The 19,931-nt window shown below is 35.4% G+C and overlaps 1 protein-coding gene across 1 annotated transcript; it reads left to right on the forward strand.

The window, feature by feature from the left end:
• The first annotated feature begins 17,562 nt into the window (after positions 1–17,562).
• Positions 17,563–19,496, forward strand: LOC109803385 (umecyanin). Its single transcript, XM_020364931.3, has 2 exons — positions 17,563–17,885; positions 18,907–19,496. The coding sequence occupies exons 1-2, from the start codon at positions 17,699–17,701 to the stop codon at positions 19,317–19,319; spliced, it is 600 nt and encodes a 199-aa protein (XP_020220520.1). The 5' UTR covers positions 17,563–17,698; the 3' UTR covers positions 19,320–19,496.
• The last annotated feature ends 435 nt before the right edge of the window (positions 19,497–19,931 follow it).

The following is a 19,931-nucleotide window of genomic DNA, read 5'->3' on the forward strand; positions in this document are numbered from 1 at the left end:
TCGATTATGTGTAGGGAAGGTATTAAGCACCCCTACAACGCCCTCAATTGGTACCCCTACACCAATGTAGACTCCTAATTTCATCTAGGGAACATAAACAAGGTAATTGACTTATAACATAATAAGAAAGAGTTCCCAAAGGTTGGAAAACAAAATCAGAGTAGGCTAACATAACATCCAGAGGTCCAAAATGTAGAGGGCCAGAATTTGGAGCCCGGAATGGGCCATTCTGAGCTTAGAAAAAAGCCTATAACCCTAGGTCAGAACACCTTATTCTGACCTAGTTTGTTACATACAAAATTCAAATCCAAAATGGGTCATTCAAGTTTAAAATTTTGCGTGTAAAACAAAGGCCCAGAATAACCCATTGTGAATTTAGATCGGCCCTTTTTGGTGGATTTTCGTGCATATAAATAGTAAAATCGTACATAATGCTCAGGGGACCCGAGAAAAAAATGAAAAATTGCTACTAAAGTCTTGAATAAGCTAGAAATTCTCTCTCTCCTTCCTTTTTTATTTCTAGAGAGTTGTAAGGCACATTGTAGTGTGAAAGGTGGCCAAAAAGTGCCTTAAGTATTCCTCATTTGAAGAACATTTTGTAAAAGCTCGCTCAAGAGGTATTTCTACCAATTTTCTCCTCTATTTTCTTCTTCTTTTATTGTAAATATTGTTATAACTAAAAAAGGAAAACCATGTAGCCATCTTAGGGTAAATTAGGTAATTTAATTTTAAAGCATGCAAATAACCATTAATAAAAGGAACTGAATATTTAAACTGTTATTCTCTATTGCACTACTTTCATCACAAGGGTACCAATTTAGGGCGTTGTAGGGTTCTTAACACCTTTCCTGGACATAACCCAATTTTGATTGTAAAGGCCATTTTTGGTATTTTTAAAAATCTCATTTTCCTTTTCTGATGTTTGAGCAAAACATAGGTGGCGACTCCATTAACTCTTTTCAAAACCGTTAATTATGGATAAGTCTAATCTCTAGGCATTTCTTAATTGAAGAGATTTTAAAATTTGATGTTTAAACCATCTATGGGTAAGATAAGAATTTTTTGGGTTCCGACAACCAAGAAGTAACCAAACCAAGAGCACAAAAGTCCAATGAACAAAAACTAAAAAGGCACAATTATGAAAGCTAAATCAAAACAGAAATTGAAGTGACAAACTCAAAGATTAAAGAGAAGACATAAAGCTAGTAACAAGGAATTTAAAAAGGCAAGAACACAAAATAGTGATCTTACAAAGGTGTTAGAATAGATTAGTGTTTAATGGGGTTTTTAATGCACTTGATTTGGTCCTTTTATGGTTTTTTCCAGACACTATCCAAGTCTCAAGTAGGTTAATAAAATTCATAGATCCATCTCCAAAGCATAGGACAAGAGTTGAGGTCCAAAGTTCACAAGTCTAGCAAAAGTCCTTTGGAATTTTTTTAAGAGTCCTTCACCATATTTGGTCACACCACTTTTGGTCTAGGTTTTTTAAATATTTATTTTATGTTGCTTGGATTTTACACTATTGTATGGATAGATTACAGCACAATTTGTAGAGAAAATAAAGTGACAAGTGGTGGTTTATTATAGGGTTTAAGGGAATATTTTGAGTGGAATGTATCTTGTACTATCTAATACTATTTGTTTTGCAAGGGAAAAATGGGCTTCACTTTTGGATGTATGAGCAATGAAACAAATTACACATAGATGATTAAAATTGCATGGAACATGCTAACACTAAATAGCATGCAAAAATGACTCCTATTGGTTCTCTAAATGTCATGCCCACTATGTATTATGCACCATAATTTTTTTTTCACATATTCATGCAAAGTGTTTGGCATGTATACATACATTTTTTTTAACAAAGAAGATAACAAAACTAGACAAAGCTTGGATGGATTTAAAAAATCAAAATGTGTGTTTATGTCATGTTCTTTATGTTCGTATGCAACTCAAAAACCTAAAAGCAAAATAGAAGAATATTTACCTAAAAGTAAGGAAACCTTGAAGTTAGCGAGAAAACACACAAAAGGGGGGGTTGAATGTGTGTGTGCGAAAACGAAGGATTTTTAAAACCGTTTTCAAAAGAAGACTCTTTTCTGTCAAACAAGCAATATTATCTTGAACACTTAACAACTGTGCAACGTTGGCTCACCAACATATTTTTGGTCTGAAAGTTTATCGTCTGTACAAGGAAAGTTTTTCTTAAAAAGAAAATATTCTTTAAGATAATAAGGTACGCAAGTATATTTTTTGTTTCAAGATATTTGTAGTAAAAAATAAGTAGTGGACGAAGTTTTCAATATGATCTAACAATTAAATAAAGTTTCGTCTGAGAGATAGATAAACAATGCAAAGAGTTTTATAATAGTAGTTCACTCGTCCTGAGCTACGTTCAGTCTCCTTCAACTGAAGGGTTTCACTAATCACAACGGATTACAAGTATTCTTAACCACTTCTGGTTCGTCAACTTCACTCACCGACGCTAGTATTCTTAAACCACTTTTGGTTCCCCAAGTATTCTCAACCACTTCTAGTTTTCCAAGTGTTCTTTTACTAGCCTCTTCAGGCTTTACAAAGAATAGATGTTTTGAGTGTGTATGCGACTCTCACAGAGAGGATAGTATGGTTTCCACACTCGTTAAGGTATTCAACCTTAGTTTTACAAGGATATGTGTTTAGAGTGTGTATATAACTCTCGTAGAGAGGATAGGAAAATTTCTACACACATTAAGATAAGTTATCTTAGTTTTACACAGATATACAAGACTATATAGAGATATGAGATTGTTTTAACGTTCGCTTTTCTCGTTGCTTCCCCTTCTCTCTTCTCTTCTTAGGTCTTGATATTTATAGCCTTGTGATAAATCTGCCCATTGTTTGAATTTGAATGTGTCCGTTGAGGCGGAGCTTCCCATTGGTGCAGAGAGCAGTTTTTTCATGGTTATGTAGATCTTTCATTTAATGCATTTGATCTTGCATTAAATTTTTGCTTGCCAAATCTGAGTTACGTGAAGTCCTTTGCGTAGTTTGTTTACTTTTATGTCTGACTTCAATCATAACCTAGGTATTTCTTTTCTCTTTCCGTCAGTATAGCTACAGAGGCATTATCTTTTTCTGAAAAGTTGGTGTACTTTCTCTGACACACGCAGCTTTGACTTGTAGATTCGCACTCATCCATTTTTCTTCTTTCTTTTAACCATATTGATGTCTTCATGTGTTCTTCTTATGAATGAAGATGATGTATGATATTTCTCATTGTGAATAGTGGACTTCAAAAGCTTTTCAATATTCTTCGTTTGCATTTGGAATTTGAGTCTCCTTCTAAGAGATAGACTTTGAATTTTCCTTTCATCTAGTTTGACTTCTTCGTCTTAGCTTATCCATCGTCTGATGTTTTGACTTTTGACTAGTTGACCATTAAGCTTCAACTTTGTCTTGTTCTTGACTTAGTCTTGTTTGATGCTTGTTTTGGCCTTTCATCTGCTACTTCAAGACTTTGACTGCTAGTATACTTTGTCTTGTATTTTTGTCTGGCTTTTGTCTGTCTTAGTATTAATGCTTGATCAATTCGTTTGATGTTTTGTATAGCTCAACCAGATATGGTATGTGCAAAAACGCGTACTTCATTTTTTAGTCTATTCTTATATTTATCTGAAACACTAACAAACATGTTAGAAATAACAATATGCATTATATTTGTCATGTTCAAAACCTTGTTGGGAGTTTCTTCGTCTGACTTAACAATCTCCCCCTTTTTGATGATGACAAAGATAATCTATTAATTTGTTTCAGATATAACATACATACATGTTTATGCATTTTAGACAGTTTATCAAGTTCATGCATTTCATATCATACATATCATTTAAGAGTTTAGGATTCTAAGGCTTTAAGGTTCTCCCCCTTAGTATATGTTTTCCCCCTTAACATATGTTATCCCCCTCACTTGATTATCCCTTAGACAGGTTTGACAGATTATTGCCTATTTCAACCAATTTGTAATCATAAAAAAAATAGGGGTATACAGAACAACAAATTATTATTCACCTATCAGTTCCATTCATAGCCTATCTCTCAGCCAGATGTATCTATCTTCTTGAAGGGGCTTGGTAAAGATATCTGCTAGTTGTTCTTCTGTTTTAACATATACTAGATCGAAGGTTCCTTTTTTCACATGATCTCAAATGAAATGATGTTTTATCTCTATGTGTTTAGTCCTAGAATGCAAAACAGGATTTTTAGAAATGCTAATTGCAGTAGTGTTATCACAGAGTACAGGAATACTACTTTCATAAATGTCGTAGTCTTCTAGCTGATGTTTGATCCAAAGCAATTGTGTGAGGCACTATCCTGTAGCAACATACTTAGCTTCGCAAGTTGATAAGGCAATCGTGTTTTGCCTTTTGCTAGTCCATGAAACCAAGCAGCATCCAAGAAAGTGACATCCTTTACTAGTCCTTTTTCTTTCCTATTTGTCCCCTGCGTAATCTGCATTACAATATCCTCCTAATAGGAAAAATTATGGTTTCTATAGAAGATGATTCCTAGGTTAGTTTTTCCTTTAAGATATCTCAAAATATGTTTAACAGCTTGTAAATGTACCTCCTTAGGTCTTACTTGAAATCTAGCACAGACGTAGACACTGAACATAATGTTAGGTCTGGATGCCATTAGATAAAAGAGTGAGCCTACATTCCTTTGTACATGGTGCTATCTACGTCAAGTGAATCTTCATCCAAACCAAGAGTAGAAGATGGATGCATTGGATTCTTCATTGGTTTTGCATCTTTCATCTTATACTTTTTCAATAGCTCTTTGGTATAATTTGTTTGATGAATTTTGATTCCTTCATCTGACTGGACGATTTGAAGTCCTAGAAAGAACTTCAGTTCTCCCATCATGCTTATTTCAAATTCATCATGCATAAGCTTGAAAAATTCTTGGCAAATATTTTCATAAGTAGTTCCAAATAACATGTCATCTACATAGATTTGAAGTATTATGAAATCATCTTTTAGTTCTTTTCTAAACAAGGTGTTGTCAATTTTTTCTCTTATAAAATTGTTTCTTTGTAGAAAAGAGCTTAGTTTATCATACCACGCTTGTGGTGTCTGTTTTTATCCAAGGAAATGTTTGTTTAAAAATCTTAAACACTGACCTACCTCAACCACCTATTCATTCTAAATCATCCTTTATTTTCTTTATGTCTTGTCCCATCCTAATGACGTATATTGTTGATGGTTGTCAAAATTTGAACATGTCCAAAAAAAATGAAAATAACGTTCTGGGATGAAAACTCGCAAAGGGCATCCTAGGAAAAACTTAGGGCAAAAGGAAAGAGTAAAGAAAAGAGCAAAAATACCCGCTAGGATACACCCTAGGCAAAAGTTAGGGTTTCTAAGCAAAAAATAAATAAATAAATAAATAAAAAAGAAGAAAAGAGAGAGCCCCAAGACGGTTCAATACATCAAATGGCCAATATAACTAAATGTTGTGCATCAAGCAAAGTAATTTATTCGTGAGAAGGAGAAAACGAAAGCCATCTTTTAAAAAAAGCTAAAATCAACATGCATTGCATGCATCCAAAAGCATTTCACACACTTAGAAAACTTTCTTTATCCAAGAGGGATTATTCAAAAATAAATAAATAAAAATCTTGCATGAATAAGCATCTAGCATTTTTTTTTTCCTGACAAAAGAGCAAAACAACAACATGAGAAAAAGGCAAGCTTCGTAAATGTTGAAAAAAGCCGAAGCATCTAGAAAAAATAGCAGAAAAAGGCAAGCTTCAAACATGAAAGAGTCGAAGCTAAAAAAATGAAATTTAGAAAAAACCTACCACAAGCAGGCGCCTGGAGAGGCATCACAATACTCACATGACAGGGGCAGCACCAGAATCTCTGTCAACCATCTACTTCTTTGCCCACCAGCACAAGGGCACCACTTACAAACAATCCTCGTCAAGGGGCAATAACATCATCAGCACCAGTAGACGGCCTGGAGAGGCTATGAAAATACTACGGCCTGGAGAGGCTATGAAAATACTACAGCCTGAAGAGGCTATGAAAATACTACGGCCTGAAGAGGCTATGAAAATACTACGGCCTGTAGAGGCTACGAAAATACTACGGCCTGGAGAGGCTACGAAAATACTACGACCTGTAGAGGCTACGAAAATACTATGGCCTGGAGAGGCTATGAAAATACTACGGCCTACAGAGGCTACGAAAATACTACGGCCTGGAGAGGCTATGAAAATACTACAACAACAAATAGGGTTACATACCTTTAGAATGGGCCGGCTGAAGCCCTAAATATCAATCCAGCCTGGAGAGGCTGAGCTCAGAATATACTCTCTCTTCAACAAGTTACGAATAAAGGAACACACTACCATGAAGCAAGCAGAAGTAGTAGGATGCATTGACATCAAAGCCAGAAGCCTAGATGGTACAAGTTTACCATCCTTATCACCCACCAGAGCATATAAACCAACACTCAGTTGCTCTTAGGGACAAGGATACAGGTAAACACCATCTACCCGAAGGAAATGGTGTGGAGGGCATCTACACTATTAAAGTAAAGGAGAAGATTCAGACACAACAAGCGACATAGTACATTTACATGGATCTTGAAGCCTAGATGTTTCGGTTTACCATCCTTGACACCCAAAAGAGCATACAACCCAACACTCAGTTGCTCTAAGGAGCAAGGATATAGGGAACACCGTCTACCCGAAGGAAACAATGTGAAGGTATTTATTATCAAAAAAAGAGTGAAGATCTGAGTTTTCACCTCACTATCACAAGAGAAACAATGCAGCTTCTACTCGAAGACTGAAGATCAAGTGTACAGTTTGTCAACCTTGTTACCAAATAGAGTACGCAACCAATGCTCAACTACTCTAAAGGGTGAGGATACGAGCAAATACACCTATCCAAGGGAAACAACGCAGAAGCACCAAAGAGATAAAGAGAAGACTCGGACGAAATGTCTACGTCTTTACTTGCCTTTGGAACAGCAACACATTACTATTCCAAAGTACAAGTAAAGAGGGGCAGCAGTAGACACCCAATTTTGTCTGGGGGCATACAAACAAGGATATGGACCTCTGTTATGAAGGGAAGGAGCTCTCGAAGCATGCAAACAACAAGATAGGATATTAGAAGACCTAAAGCCCAAATAAATTGGTTTTAGTGGCCCGGAACGGGCTGTTCCAAAATCGGAACGGGCTATTCCAAGCAACAAAAAAGGCCTAAAAACCTAGTTTGGAACGGGCCGTTCCAAACCAGGAAAAAGGCCTAAAAACAATAGGCTGGAAACAGCCATTCCAAACCTAAAAAAGGGTTAAAAAAACCTTAACCGGAACGGGCCGTTCCTAAACTGGAACGGCCCGTTTCGAGATATTAAAATGGCCTAAAATCCCTTGTTTGGAACGCCCGTTCCAGTCTACCAAATTGTGTGTTAATCTTATCTCTAGAACGGGTCGTTCCAGTTTTAGAACGGGCCGTTCTGATTTTGGAACGGGCCGTTCTGGACCCTTTCTAATGCCTATAAATAGACAGCTTGGGCACAATTCTCAGGACCTCCAAAATTTCGTCCAGACTCCTTAGAGCACGAAATTTCTCTCTTTTTCTCTCTCTCTCTCTTTTGTATTTCTTGAGATTTTGTGAGGCATATTGTAGTGCGAAAGGTTGCCACAAAGCACCTGAAATCTCCCTATTTTGAAGATTCAATAGAGCTCATTCAAGAGGTATTTTAGTTAATCTCTTTCTCTCTTTTTTATTTTCTTATCTATAATAAATATTGTTATAATAAAAACAATCATGTAGACATTTTAGGGTTAATTGTATAATTTAAATTTCAAGCATGTAAATAGTTATTAATAAAGGGGATCTAATATTTAATTTATTGATTCTTATCACATTAACTTCATCATAGGGTACCGATTGAGGGCGTTGTAGGGGTGCTTAATACCTTCCCTACACGTAACCGACCCCCGAACCCAATTCTGGTTATTCAGGCCATTATTGGACTTTAAAAAACGTTTTCTTTTTCCAATGTTTTGAGTAAAACATTGGTGGCGACTCAATAGAACCTATTTTCAAAATCATTGATTAAGGATTAGTTTGGTGTCCGGGCATTCCTTAATTGATGAGACCTTAAAAAGGATGTCTAAACCATAGGTCGCAAGATCAAAAATTTTTGGGTTGCGACAGTTCTATGCCGTGGCGATTAAACGAGTTTCCAGACGTCATTTTTCTAGAATTGGGTGAGTTATTCTTGAATGGCTTGAACGTAGCTTTCGTCTGTCAAAGCTTCATCTGTGGTTTTTGGTTCAACTTAGGATAGCAGTGCAATTTTTGCTTGAGTTTTGAATGAACTTCTAGTCCTTACAGCATCATTGGCCTCACCAATGATCTGCTCTTGTGGGTGATGAGCCTTCATCTGCCAGTTTCGATTGACAGGCTCTCTTTCCTCTCTTTTATCCTATTGATTTTCAGTTTCTTCAAACTCAGGCTTCTTGTCTGATCTTTATTTACCTACATGTTCTCAAAGAAGTTTCCTAGCTCTGATATTTCTTTATCAGGCTTATTTTCATCAAATTTCACGTGAATGGCTTCCTCAATAGTTTTAGATCTGTTATTGAAGACTCTATAGGCTCTTGACCTTTCAGAGTATCCAAGTAGAATACCCTCATCGGTTTTTGAGTGAAATTTGCCTAAATTATCTTTGGTATTTAAAATGAAGCACTTGCATCTAAACGGATGAAAGTACGTAATGTTGGGTGCTCGTCCCTTCCACAATTCATAGGGAGTCTTCTTCAAAATAGGCCGAATATATATTCTGTTTTGAATATAGTAGGAGGTATTAACTGCTTCTGCCCAGAAGTGTTTGGGGGTTGAAAAATCTTTTAATAAGGTTCTTCCCATTTCTTTTAAAGATCGATTCTTTTTTTCTAAAACTCCATTTTGTTGTGGAGTTCTAGGTGTTGAAAAATTGTATAATGCCATTTTCTTTGCAAAAATCTTGAAACTGTTCGTTTTCAAATTCTCCCCCATTATCACTTCTTATAGATGCAATTGATATTCCTTTTTTGTTTTGAACCCTTTTATAGAATACATGGAATACCTTGAAGGACTCTTCCTTGTGGGTTATGAACAACACCCATGTCCATCTTGTGTAGTCATCAACAATGATTAATCCATATTGTTTTCCACTGACAGATGCAGTCCTGGTGGGACCGAATAGATCTATGTGGAGCAGTTCAATAGATCTTGAGGTGGAAACATGATTTTTACTTTCGAATGAACTCTTAACTGGTTTCCTCGTTTGACATGCTTCACATAAACTATTCGTCTAGTACACAAGACTTGGTAGACCTTTTACGAGGTTATGCTTTTTCAACTTTGAGATTAATCTCAAGCTTGCAAGACCGAGCTTCTTGTGCCATAGCCACTAGTTTTTGTAAGAAACTAGGTAATCAACATTTTGATGTTCTATCTCATTAAGAATTATTTTATACAGGTTGTTGCATCTGTTAGCTGTAAATAATACAAATGAATCAGTTTGACTAATAGTACATTTGTTTTTGTTGAAGGATACTTCATAACCACTTTCACATAATTCGCTTATGCTCAGCAAGTTATGTGTTAATCCTTTAATATATAGGATATTGTCAATGGAGATAGAGGAATTTATACCTATTTTACATATTCCCATAATTTGTCCTTTCTGTCCTCCACCGAATGTGACTTGGCCTCCTTTCTTGGACTTGAGGTCTAGGAACATAGACCTTTCTCTCGTCATGTGTCGCGAGAAGCCACTGTCCAGGTACCATGACTGGACACTTCTTTTCCTTGTTGAATAGATCTACAATAGGTATTATCTCAGCCTTTGGTACCCAAATGGATTTGGGTCCATGAATGTTAGCATTTGTGGTTTTGGAATACCTCTTCTTGTGCGTGTGACTGCACTTGGACGTAGAACGTCCATGCTTTCCATAAGTAGAATACGCAGATGTACTTGATTTGTTTTATGATTCAGATTCAACGTATCCTAACCCTGATTTATCATTTCCACTCCTAGAGTATTTTAAAAGTTGTTCAAGATTTTTAGTTCCTAGGGTGAGCTTTGATAAATCTGATTTTAATGATTCATTCTCTTTCTTTAGTAATTTTGCTTCTTTAAGACCTTTTTCTAATTCTTTCAATAATTTTTCATTTTCATTTTTGAGTAAAAGGTTTTATTCAAGTAGTTCAGAAATTCTTTTCTTCTGTTCTCTATATGTTGTAGAAATCTTTGTTGAATCAGGCAAAATTTGATTATATGCATGCTCAAGGGATTTAAAATCAGATTTACTGACCTCGTCATCATCAGATTCTGATGATGAGTCTACGTCTGCCATGAGACACATGTTTGCTTCTTCATCGTCTTCAATCGATGACACGTCTAGATCTTCCCAGGTGGACATCATGGCCTTCTTCTTCTTGTGGAGGTTCATCTTTCTCTTTTCTTTCTCCTTCTCTTTTTCTAATTCAGGACATTCTGTCTTGTAATGTCCTGGTTGCTTACATTCAAAGCACAATGGTTGTGCCTTGTCTCTTGGAGTTTTATTGATTTTCTCCAACGTGACCCTCTCTTCTTCTTAATCATGGCATGGATCTTTCTTAATAAGAAGGATATTTCGTCATCTGAATTACATGGTTCTTCACCACAGCTTTCATCAGACGATTCTTCCGCCTTTAAGGCTTTTGAGGATGATGGTGTAGATTTTGTCTTTTGCACATTCAGTGCAATGGACTTTTGTTTTCTTCCGACATCATCTTGTTGTAGCTCCAACTCATGGACTTTGAGAAGTCCTATGAGTTCTTCTAGAGAGAGCTTTTCAATATTTTTGGACGCTCTCAAGGTTGTAACTTATGGTCTCCACTTCCTGGGTAGACTATGAAGAAGCTTGTCAATATGATCAAAATTATCATAAGTTCTACCTAGAAAAAAGAGTTCATTTGTAATCGTTTGGAATCTTCCAAACATTGTTTGGATAGACTCATTCTATTCCATTTCGAAGAGTTCATACTTACGAACCAACAAGCTCAGCTTGTTGTGTTTTACCTCCAGGGATCCCTCATAGGTTAGAGCTAGGGTATCCCACATTTGCTTGGCACTCTTGGAGTTGTGTACTTTGGTGTATTCTTCCTCGGTTAGAGCACACATGAGTGCATTTCGGGCTTTGGAGTTTAGCACGAATCTTTGTTTTAGTCTATCATTCCAGCGTGCGGTATCTCCCTGCCAGCCTCGTCGAGCATAATGTAGTCTCCCTATTCTACAACCACCCACATGTCTATATGACATGCATCAAAGAATGCAATCATTCTTTATTTCCAATAGTCGTAGTTGGTTCCTCTGAAGAGAGGTGGCCAATTCACCTCCTGCCCTTCATTTTCCATTAATCGTATCCCTGTAGTGTTAGATGCTCAACTGTAGGGGTCAAGCTTTGATACCAATTGAAGTTAGCGAAAAAACACACAAAAGGGGGGTTGAATGTGTTTGTGCGAGAACGAAGGATTTTTAAAACCGTTTTCAAAAAAAGACTCTTTTCCATCAAACAAGCAGTATTATCTTGAACACTTAACAACTGTGCAACGTTGGCTTACCAATAGATTTTCAGTCTGAAAGTTTATCGTCTACACAAGGAAAACTTTTCTTAAAAAGAAAATATTCTTTAAGATAATAAGTTACGCAAGTATTTTTTTTTTTTAAGATAGTCGTAGTAAAAAATTAAGTAGTGGATGAAGTTTTCAATATTATCTAACAGTTAAATAAAGTTTCGTTTGAGAGATAAATAAAAAATGAAAAGAGTTTTATACTGGTTCACTCGTCCTGAGTTACGTCTAGTGTGCTTCAACTGAAGGGTTTCACTAATCACAATAGATTACAAGTATTCTTAACCACTTCTGGTTCGTCAACTTCACTTGCCGACGCTAGTATTCTTAAACCACTTCTGGTTTCCCAAGTATTCTCAACCACTTCTGGTTTTCCAAGTATTCTTTTACTAGCCTCTTCAGGCTTTACAAACAATAGATGTTTTGAGTGTGAATGCGACTCTCACAGAAAGGATAGTATGGTTTTTATACTTGTTAAGGTATTCAACCTTAGTTTTCCAAGGATATGTGTTTAGAGTGTGTATATAACTCTCACAAAGAGGATATGATAATTTCTACACTCACTAAGATAAGCTATCTTAGTTTTACACAGATATACAAGACTATACAGAGATATGAGATTTTTTAACGTTCATTTTTCTCGTTGCTTCCCCTTCTCTCTTCTCTTCTCAAGTCTTGATATTTATAGCCTTGTGATAAATTTTTCCGTTGAGGCAAAGCTTCCCGTTGGTGCAGATAACAATTTGTTCATGGGTATGTAGATCTTTCATTTAATGCATTTGATCTTGCATTAAGTGTTTGCTTGCCAAATCTGAGTTACGTGAAGTCCTTTGCGTAGTTTTTTTACTTTTATGTCTGACTTCAATCATAACCTAGGTATTTCTTTTCTCTTTCCATCAGTGTAGCTGCAGAGGCATTGTCTTTTTCTGAAAAGTAGGTGTACTTGCTCCGACACACGCAGTTTTGACTTGTGGATTCGCACTCGTCCATTTTTCTTCTTTCTTTTCACCATATTGATGTCCTCATGTGTTCTTCTTATGAATAAAGACGATGTATGATATTTATCATTGTGAATAGTGGACTTCAAACGCTTTTCAATATTCTTCGTCTACGTTTGGAATTTGAGTCTCCGTCTAAGAGATAAACTTTGACTTTTCCTTTCATCTGGTTTGACCTCTTCGTCTTAGCTTATCCATCGTCTGATATTTTGATTTTCGACTAGTTTTCCATTAAGCTTCAACTTTGTCTTGTTCTTGACTTAGTCTTGTTTGATGCTTGTTTTGGCCTTTCATCTACTACTTTAAGACTTCGATTGCTAGTACGTTTTGTCTTGTATTTTCGTCTAGCTTTTGTTTGTCATAGTCTTGATGCTTGATCAATTCGTCTGATATTTTGTATAGCTCAACTAGACATGGTATGTGCAAAAATGCATACTCCCATTTTCAGTCTGTTCTTATATTTATCTAAAACACTAACACACATGTTAGAAATAACAATATGCATTATATTTGTCATGTTCAAAACCTTTTTGGAAGTTTCTTCGTCTGACTTAACAAACCTAAAACACCAAGATGATTCATAAGAAAGCATGGCATGATTCAAAACACAAGACAACCAATATAGACCATATGAATATATCTTGACAATGATCTATTTAGAAAAACACAAGACAATATAAAAGGCATTAAACATGACCAAATCATGGAGGAAAGAAATGGCCTAGAGCTTACCATTGAAGAACCTTGGCTCTGAATACCAAAATGATAGAAACTCCAGGCCCTTGATGGATGATATATCAATGGATAAGCCTCATTTTCCAACGAACTTTGATTCTCCAAGCAACACTAGCTCTAAAAGGGGTGAAGTTGACGGATAAACAAGTAATGAAACAAGGTGTTTGTGAAAATGCTTGAGAGGGTGCTCTAGGGTTTTTGGCTCACTCTATTGGTGATGAAGGCCACTCACTAGGGTTCACTCTTCTCAAGGTGGAGATAGGAACAAGATGATAGAATATACCAAAGAGACTAAGGGTATTTATAGACTTTAGGGAAAGAAAATTTTAGCCTAGGAATAGGTGATAGCTAAGGAAACTTTTGTGTGCATTTCCATGCTAAATGAGAAAGAAATGTATCACAAATGTAACCTAGATGCCACCTAGCTATTGGTTCCATCCACTTGGTGCCCAAGGATGGAATATTTGGGGTTGGTTTTGCTACTTCTAGGTGCATGATAAGATCTTGTACTCCAGGTGCCTCTACTTGGGCCAAAGCTTACCAAGCTCAAGTATTACATCATTAAGAACCAAAAAAACGTCTAGACTTAGGTTTTCCAAATCCTAAACAAAATTAATACCCTAGCTAATAAACAAAATAAAACCTACCATCTAGGATGCCCAAAATTACAAGGGCAAAATAGAAAATACAAAATAATAAACCCTAATCTACTAAAGACCTAGGAGAGATTAATACTCAATAGTCATTATGATCATGGCTTTAGCTAAGGTAGCCTCTCCTCCATCATCCTCCACTCCCCTAGCCATGGACCTAGTGATGGGTCCCATATGCACCTTCAGGGATGGTCCTCCATCAAAAGTTATCCTCATAAATGGTCTCTCAAGTTTAGGGTGTCTTAATCTCTCCAAGTTGTTGTTGTGACACCCTTACTACCCCAACACATATATTGTAATAATGTATTTAAACTAAAGAAATAAATTTTTCAACATTGGTAAAAGGGTTCACGTGAAAATCTTGATAAATGTTCCTCAATATCCAAAATAATTGAAAAATAAAAATTAGAAAATAAAACATAAGAGTTTACAAATTATTTTTAAAATAATAAGTACAACTTCAACTACATATAAAAATTCCATGTCCTAGAAATCCTCTGTCCCGATGTCACAATATTATAACACACCCACAATTCAACTGTTGGCATTCTAGATGCCACTCATAGCCGGATCTTCCTCACCTAAAACATCCATAAATTATATGATGAGAAAAGAGAACATCTATATGTAAAGCACACAAGGAAAAAATACCACATAATCTCATTATAACTCATTACTTAATGAAATATTTACAAGCATTTCTATATATCCTAATTCTGTCAATCATACATCATCTTCACATCACAATTCACAATCACACCAATCCATCACAAATCTTGTAGTTAACACTATTCCAAGGTCACGCCACCCCTGTAGCATCTCTTGCCCAAGGTCACGCCACCCCTGTAGCATCTCTTGCCCAAGGTCACACCACCCCTATAGCATCTCTTGCCCAATGTCGTGCCACCCCTACATAAGCGTGAGGAATCACACATCCCACACTATGCCAAGGTCACGCCACCCCTGTAGCATCTATTGCCCAAGGTCGTGCCACCCCCGACATAAGCGTGAGGAATCACACATCTCACACTATGCCAAGGTCACGCTACCCCTATACCATCTCTTACCCAAGGTCGTGCCATCCCCGACATAAGTGTGAGGAACCACAATCATATCACATTCACATTCCACACCACATCTCATTTCATGTCAATATACTCACATCATAATTAATTGAACAATTAAGTCATAACATATCATTCGCCACATCATGTTATCAATTCAATACTAAAACGGTAGATATAATGTATACATTTGTGCCAAGACATCACCACACATTCTATAACTCAATTCCACATCACATACACAAAATAGATAAGTCCACACAAAATAGTAGTTCACATACCCCTCAAGCAATTCATCACGAATCCACATCTAGATCATCAATTTTTACCAAATAATATAACAATAACATTTATAAATTAATATAAAACCCGATTGAATCACCAATTTAATAGAATCTCAACTCAAATATTAAAACCCCCAATTTTTCCAAAACCTAACTCACAAGAACTTTTCTACAATTTCGTTCTCTCTCCTAGATCATCTTTTTTACAAATTATTTGCATATATTCATAATCCTAAACACATACAAAATCTCACAATAACAATAATTCTCCAAACAGAAACAATTATAAAATTATTAAAAATTCTACAGGAACTCTTCTCCACTCATTTCCTCATGTAACTCTACACATAAATCTCTCATTTTCCCTCGTACCTCGATAAGTAGTAGCTGAAACTAAAGAAGGATCTAGTTGGTCTCCAGCTCTGGGTTCCCCTTGGTCTTCAGAGAGTATAGAAGAAAAAGGAGTTAGAAGTAAAAAAATGTGTTTTTGAGAGTGTTAGAGCATGCTATTTATAGACATCAAGAGTGGCCAGAACGGCCCGTTCTAGATCCTTTCATCATGTGTAAAATTCACATCTAGAACGGTTTGTTCTTAAACCAGAATGGCCCGTTCCCAACTAGGGTTACAAGCCTTTTTGGTGATTTGGAATGCTCCGTTCTAGTTGGGAACGGCCCGTTCCCAACTAGGGTTTATAAGCATTTTTAGTAGTTTGGAATGGTCCGTTCCAGTTTGAGAATGACCTTTTCTAGGCTACTAAATCACCTTTATTGGACTTTGGGCCTTCATATAACTTGTGAAAATTGGGGTGTTACAGTTGTCCCCTTTAATGTGCTTTCAATATGTCTCAAATTATACAAGTCTTTCAAGCGATTAACATTTGGAACATGTGTTACGGTTGGATAAATATAGACACTATTTTGTAAGGATCAACAATTCAATACTTTTGGCAACATGAAACTACATGGGAATCAACATAAATAATAGCAAAGTATGGAAATTTGTGTGTGACTATCAAGTGGTCTATTTGGAATACAAGAAACAAGTATGTGTTTTGGGGCGGAGATTTTGATCGGAGGAAATTGTTGCAAAATATAATATACACATTCATCTTGGTGATGACTTAAATCATGATTGTCTCAATTCTTGTATTCTTATCTATAGTGTGCAAGTTGTACAAGTGTTTGTATATTCATGCAGTGGGATGTTTAATTTTCTTTTTTCTTTGTGAAGATTTAAGAGTGGAGGTTTCATATGGATTTATAATGAGTTTTATATGATGTAAAGTGTTCAAGAGAATCTTCTTATATGCTCAACTATAAGTGTTCAAGAGAATCTTCTTATATGCTCAACTATAAAGAATATGTTAAGGTTCTAACTGATGATAATTTTTTTGCTGTTGCATTTAGAAGGGTGTGAATCAGTAGAAAAACTATCAACTTTTTTATATATGTATCTATGGCACGACTTGTACTTCTTATATATTAATATAACAAATTTTCTTATTAAAAGAAGTATTTAAATTTATATTATATATTACTCATGCCAAACAAACCTTCTTGATGTTGAGATCGAGTCCTGGTTTCTAGACCACGTCGTGGTTGAGCTAGCCCTCCTTAATCATTTGATTTTCAATTCCTTTCATTGCTGGCATTCTTTAATTCAATATATTAAATTCTAACAACAATAGGAAGTTTCATTTGAAGTTATTACTTAGGTTCACACGCGGCCAAACAACTTGTTCATATATATGATAACTACCATGACATATAAAACTCCGTTTGACCGAATCTGAAATTTAAATTCTCATTCGAATTCAAAATATAAAATTTCAAAATAAAAGTCGAAAGCGAAATAATGCAAGTTTAAATGATCACTTTCAATGACGGAGTAAAGGTAATTCCATTCTTATTATTTTGCTATCTATAACGAAAGATATAACTGTTGGTTTACTTGCGGAATTGTTTATGGGGTGGGTGGAGAAGTGGTTAAAAAGAACGGAGACAAATGTATATACTTCTTATTTTAGATTTTAGAAACCCAATTCTGGACCATTTCCATGTGTTGACTTTATCTCCAAGTATGACCCAACAACTTTTTTGATTAAAAACATTAAAACCTAGTCATGGTGTGTGATCAAGTCTTGTATTAACAATAGAGGGAATGCGATTTTATCCTCTATATATGGAACATAGTATAAGGCACTCTCAATAAGAAATTGTTCTGAGAAACATCAAGCAACTAAGGTAGATCCATCAAAGAGGGGCGACCTGATATACACATAGGTTAATAAGAAGATGGGTCTGTTACATAATATGGCAATTCTTCTAACAATTGCAGTTGCTGCAACAATTCTAAAAAGCACGGAAGCAGCAGAATACACAGTAGGAGATAGCACTGGTTGGATAAATTCTCCTTCTGGTGGAGCTTCATTCTACTCCAACTGGGCTTCCAATATCACATTCAGAGAAGGAGACATCCTAGGTCAGTACCATTACCATCATATGTACAACCTTAACTCCTTAACTTGCCCCTTAAACCAAACATGAAAACCCAAAACTTTAATTGGGTCACGTCATTTTATTTATTTAATTAGGTAGTGACATTTTAAATGCTACATTAAAAAGGAAAACTAAATAGGGACGTTTGGAAAAATCTATACAAAACTTATTTTAAACATATAAAAAAAAATAAAGTGCATTATATATAATAGCTTTTTCATAAGCGTATTGAATTAATTATTTTGATTTCAGTCAGGATCACCAACCATCAGTTTTAATTAGAACCTACAGATCAATAAGTTATTAGGAGACATTTTCGAAGGAGTTTATTTGAATTTGTTGAGGTAGCTTATTATAACTTTTTTATAAGATTTTCTTGATTCATTTCATAAAGTCTTTTTTTTTTTTTTTTCAAGAACTCATTTCATCAAGTTTAACTATAACATTTACATTAATCATTTTAAACTAAATACTTTGTTTTAATTTTATTATTAGCACATTAAATCATTATTCTTTTTTTTATTCATGAACAAACTCAGTATATTTAGATAATAAATAATCATGTCAATATTATAATACTAAAAAAATTGATATACATGTAAAAAAAAAGTTACACATCCCACGCTATCAACTTAAACCCCTTATATTAAATAATTAATAATAATAATAATTATTATTATTATTATTATTATCTTAACATTCATATATTTTAAAAATATTCTTTAAAGCAAAAGTCAAACTTTGTCTCATTCTATATATACAAGAAACATATTTATAACAATAGATAAAAAAAATTATTTAATTTTGGATATTAGTTTCTTAAATTGAGATGTTTTATTATTGAGTTACATGTTTCATTTTTATATATGATTTTTCTCTTTACAATTCAACTTTTTTTTTTTTATCATATTAGATATTCAATAGAATAGTATAAATACAATTTACTGTTGTATTGAATTTTGTTCAATTACGAAATAATCTTTGGTGGTACCCTGGGATTGCAGTGTTCAGATTCACGGCAAGCCACACGGTGGCAGAACTAAAGGACAAGGCAAGCTTCGACGGTTGCAACGTAAATGAGACCAACGAAGTGATAACGACATCACCAGCGAGAATCACGCTCAACCGCACTGGGGAGTTCTATTTCGCATGCACTGTCCAAGGCCACTGCAACAGCGGCCAAAAGCTGAGTGTTAACGTCACCGGGGGCACACCCTCGTCGTCGCCGTCACCCGCACCATCTCCATCACAAGCTTCTCCTCCTTCTGGAACCACCCAAGAAACCCCACCACCTCAATCCACACCCACTGAGCCAGGTTCCACCACTCCTCCTCCTCCTTCGCCCGGATCAGCTTCAACCCACGTTGCAACTTTCTCTCTTCTCATCATCACGCTCCTAGTAAACACATTCTTCTAGAAGACCCATTTTTTTTTATTATTATTATTATGATTGGTTTTTTCGATTTCTGTGTTGGATTTTCTATATTCAGTTTGTCATACACATGTAGGGTATACGTGGTTTCATTTTGTTTAGTGATCGAATAAATTGCACTTGTTTCGTTATACATGTGGATCAATAAAAAATTATTTGTCACCGTGGACTTTTTCTCGATCCTTAGTTATTCTCATTATTTTTTTTTTATTAATTTTAAACGGAAGTCCCATTTTTCTGCTAATTAATAATTTCTTGAATCAACGTTGGATTTTTTAAGCTTGGCGTGTAACGTGTAAAATATAATACTAGTCATTCTACTGGTTCTTTGAATCCAATAAGATGTGAATTTCAATCTTTTGACCGTGACTGTAAGTGGAACGCGACTGTATTTAAACCGGAACCAATGATGTGGGGTGTACACAAAATGGACAATATTATATTCTCATTTTCCTTGTGGTATAGTGAAAACTATTGATACTGACTAGAACAAACTTTAGAATGGGCAAAACAATAAAATTAATGGTCTTTAAAATTAACTGAAGACATAGACAAATAGATTTTTTTTAATCTATCCTAATCGAACTTCATACCTGA

Source organism: Cajanus cajan, chromosome 6, assembly GCF_000230855.2.
Source record: "Cajanus cajan strain Asha chromosome 6, NIPB_CcT2T_4, whole genome shotgun sequence".
Taxonomy (NCBI): domain Eukaryota; kingdom Viridiplantae; phylum Streptophyta; class Magnoliopsida; order Fabales; family Fabaceae; genus Cajanus; species Cajanus cajan.

What these genes read in the sequence shown, in the direction of transcription:
- LOC109803385 (XM_020364931.3), top strand. Translation starts at nt 17,699, where the DNA reads ATGGGTCTGTTACATAATATGGCAATTCTTCTAACAATTGCAGTTGCT. An exon ending in CAGAGAAGGAGACATCCTAG is followed by an intron (nt 17,886 to 18,906) that starts GTCAGTACCATT and finishes CTGGGATTGCAG; the next exon opens with TGTTCAGATTCACGGCAAGC.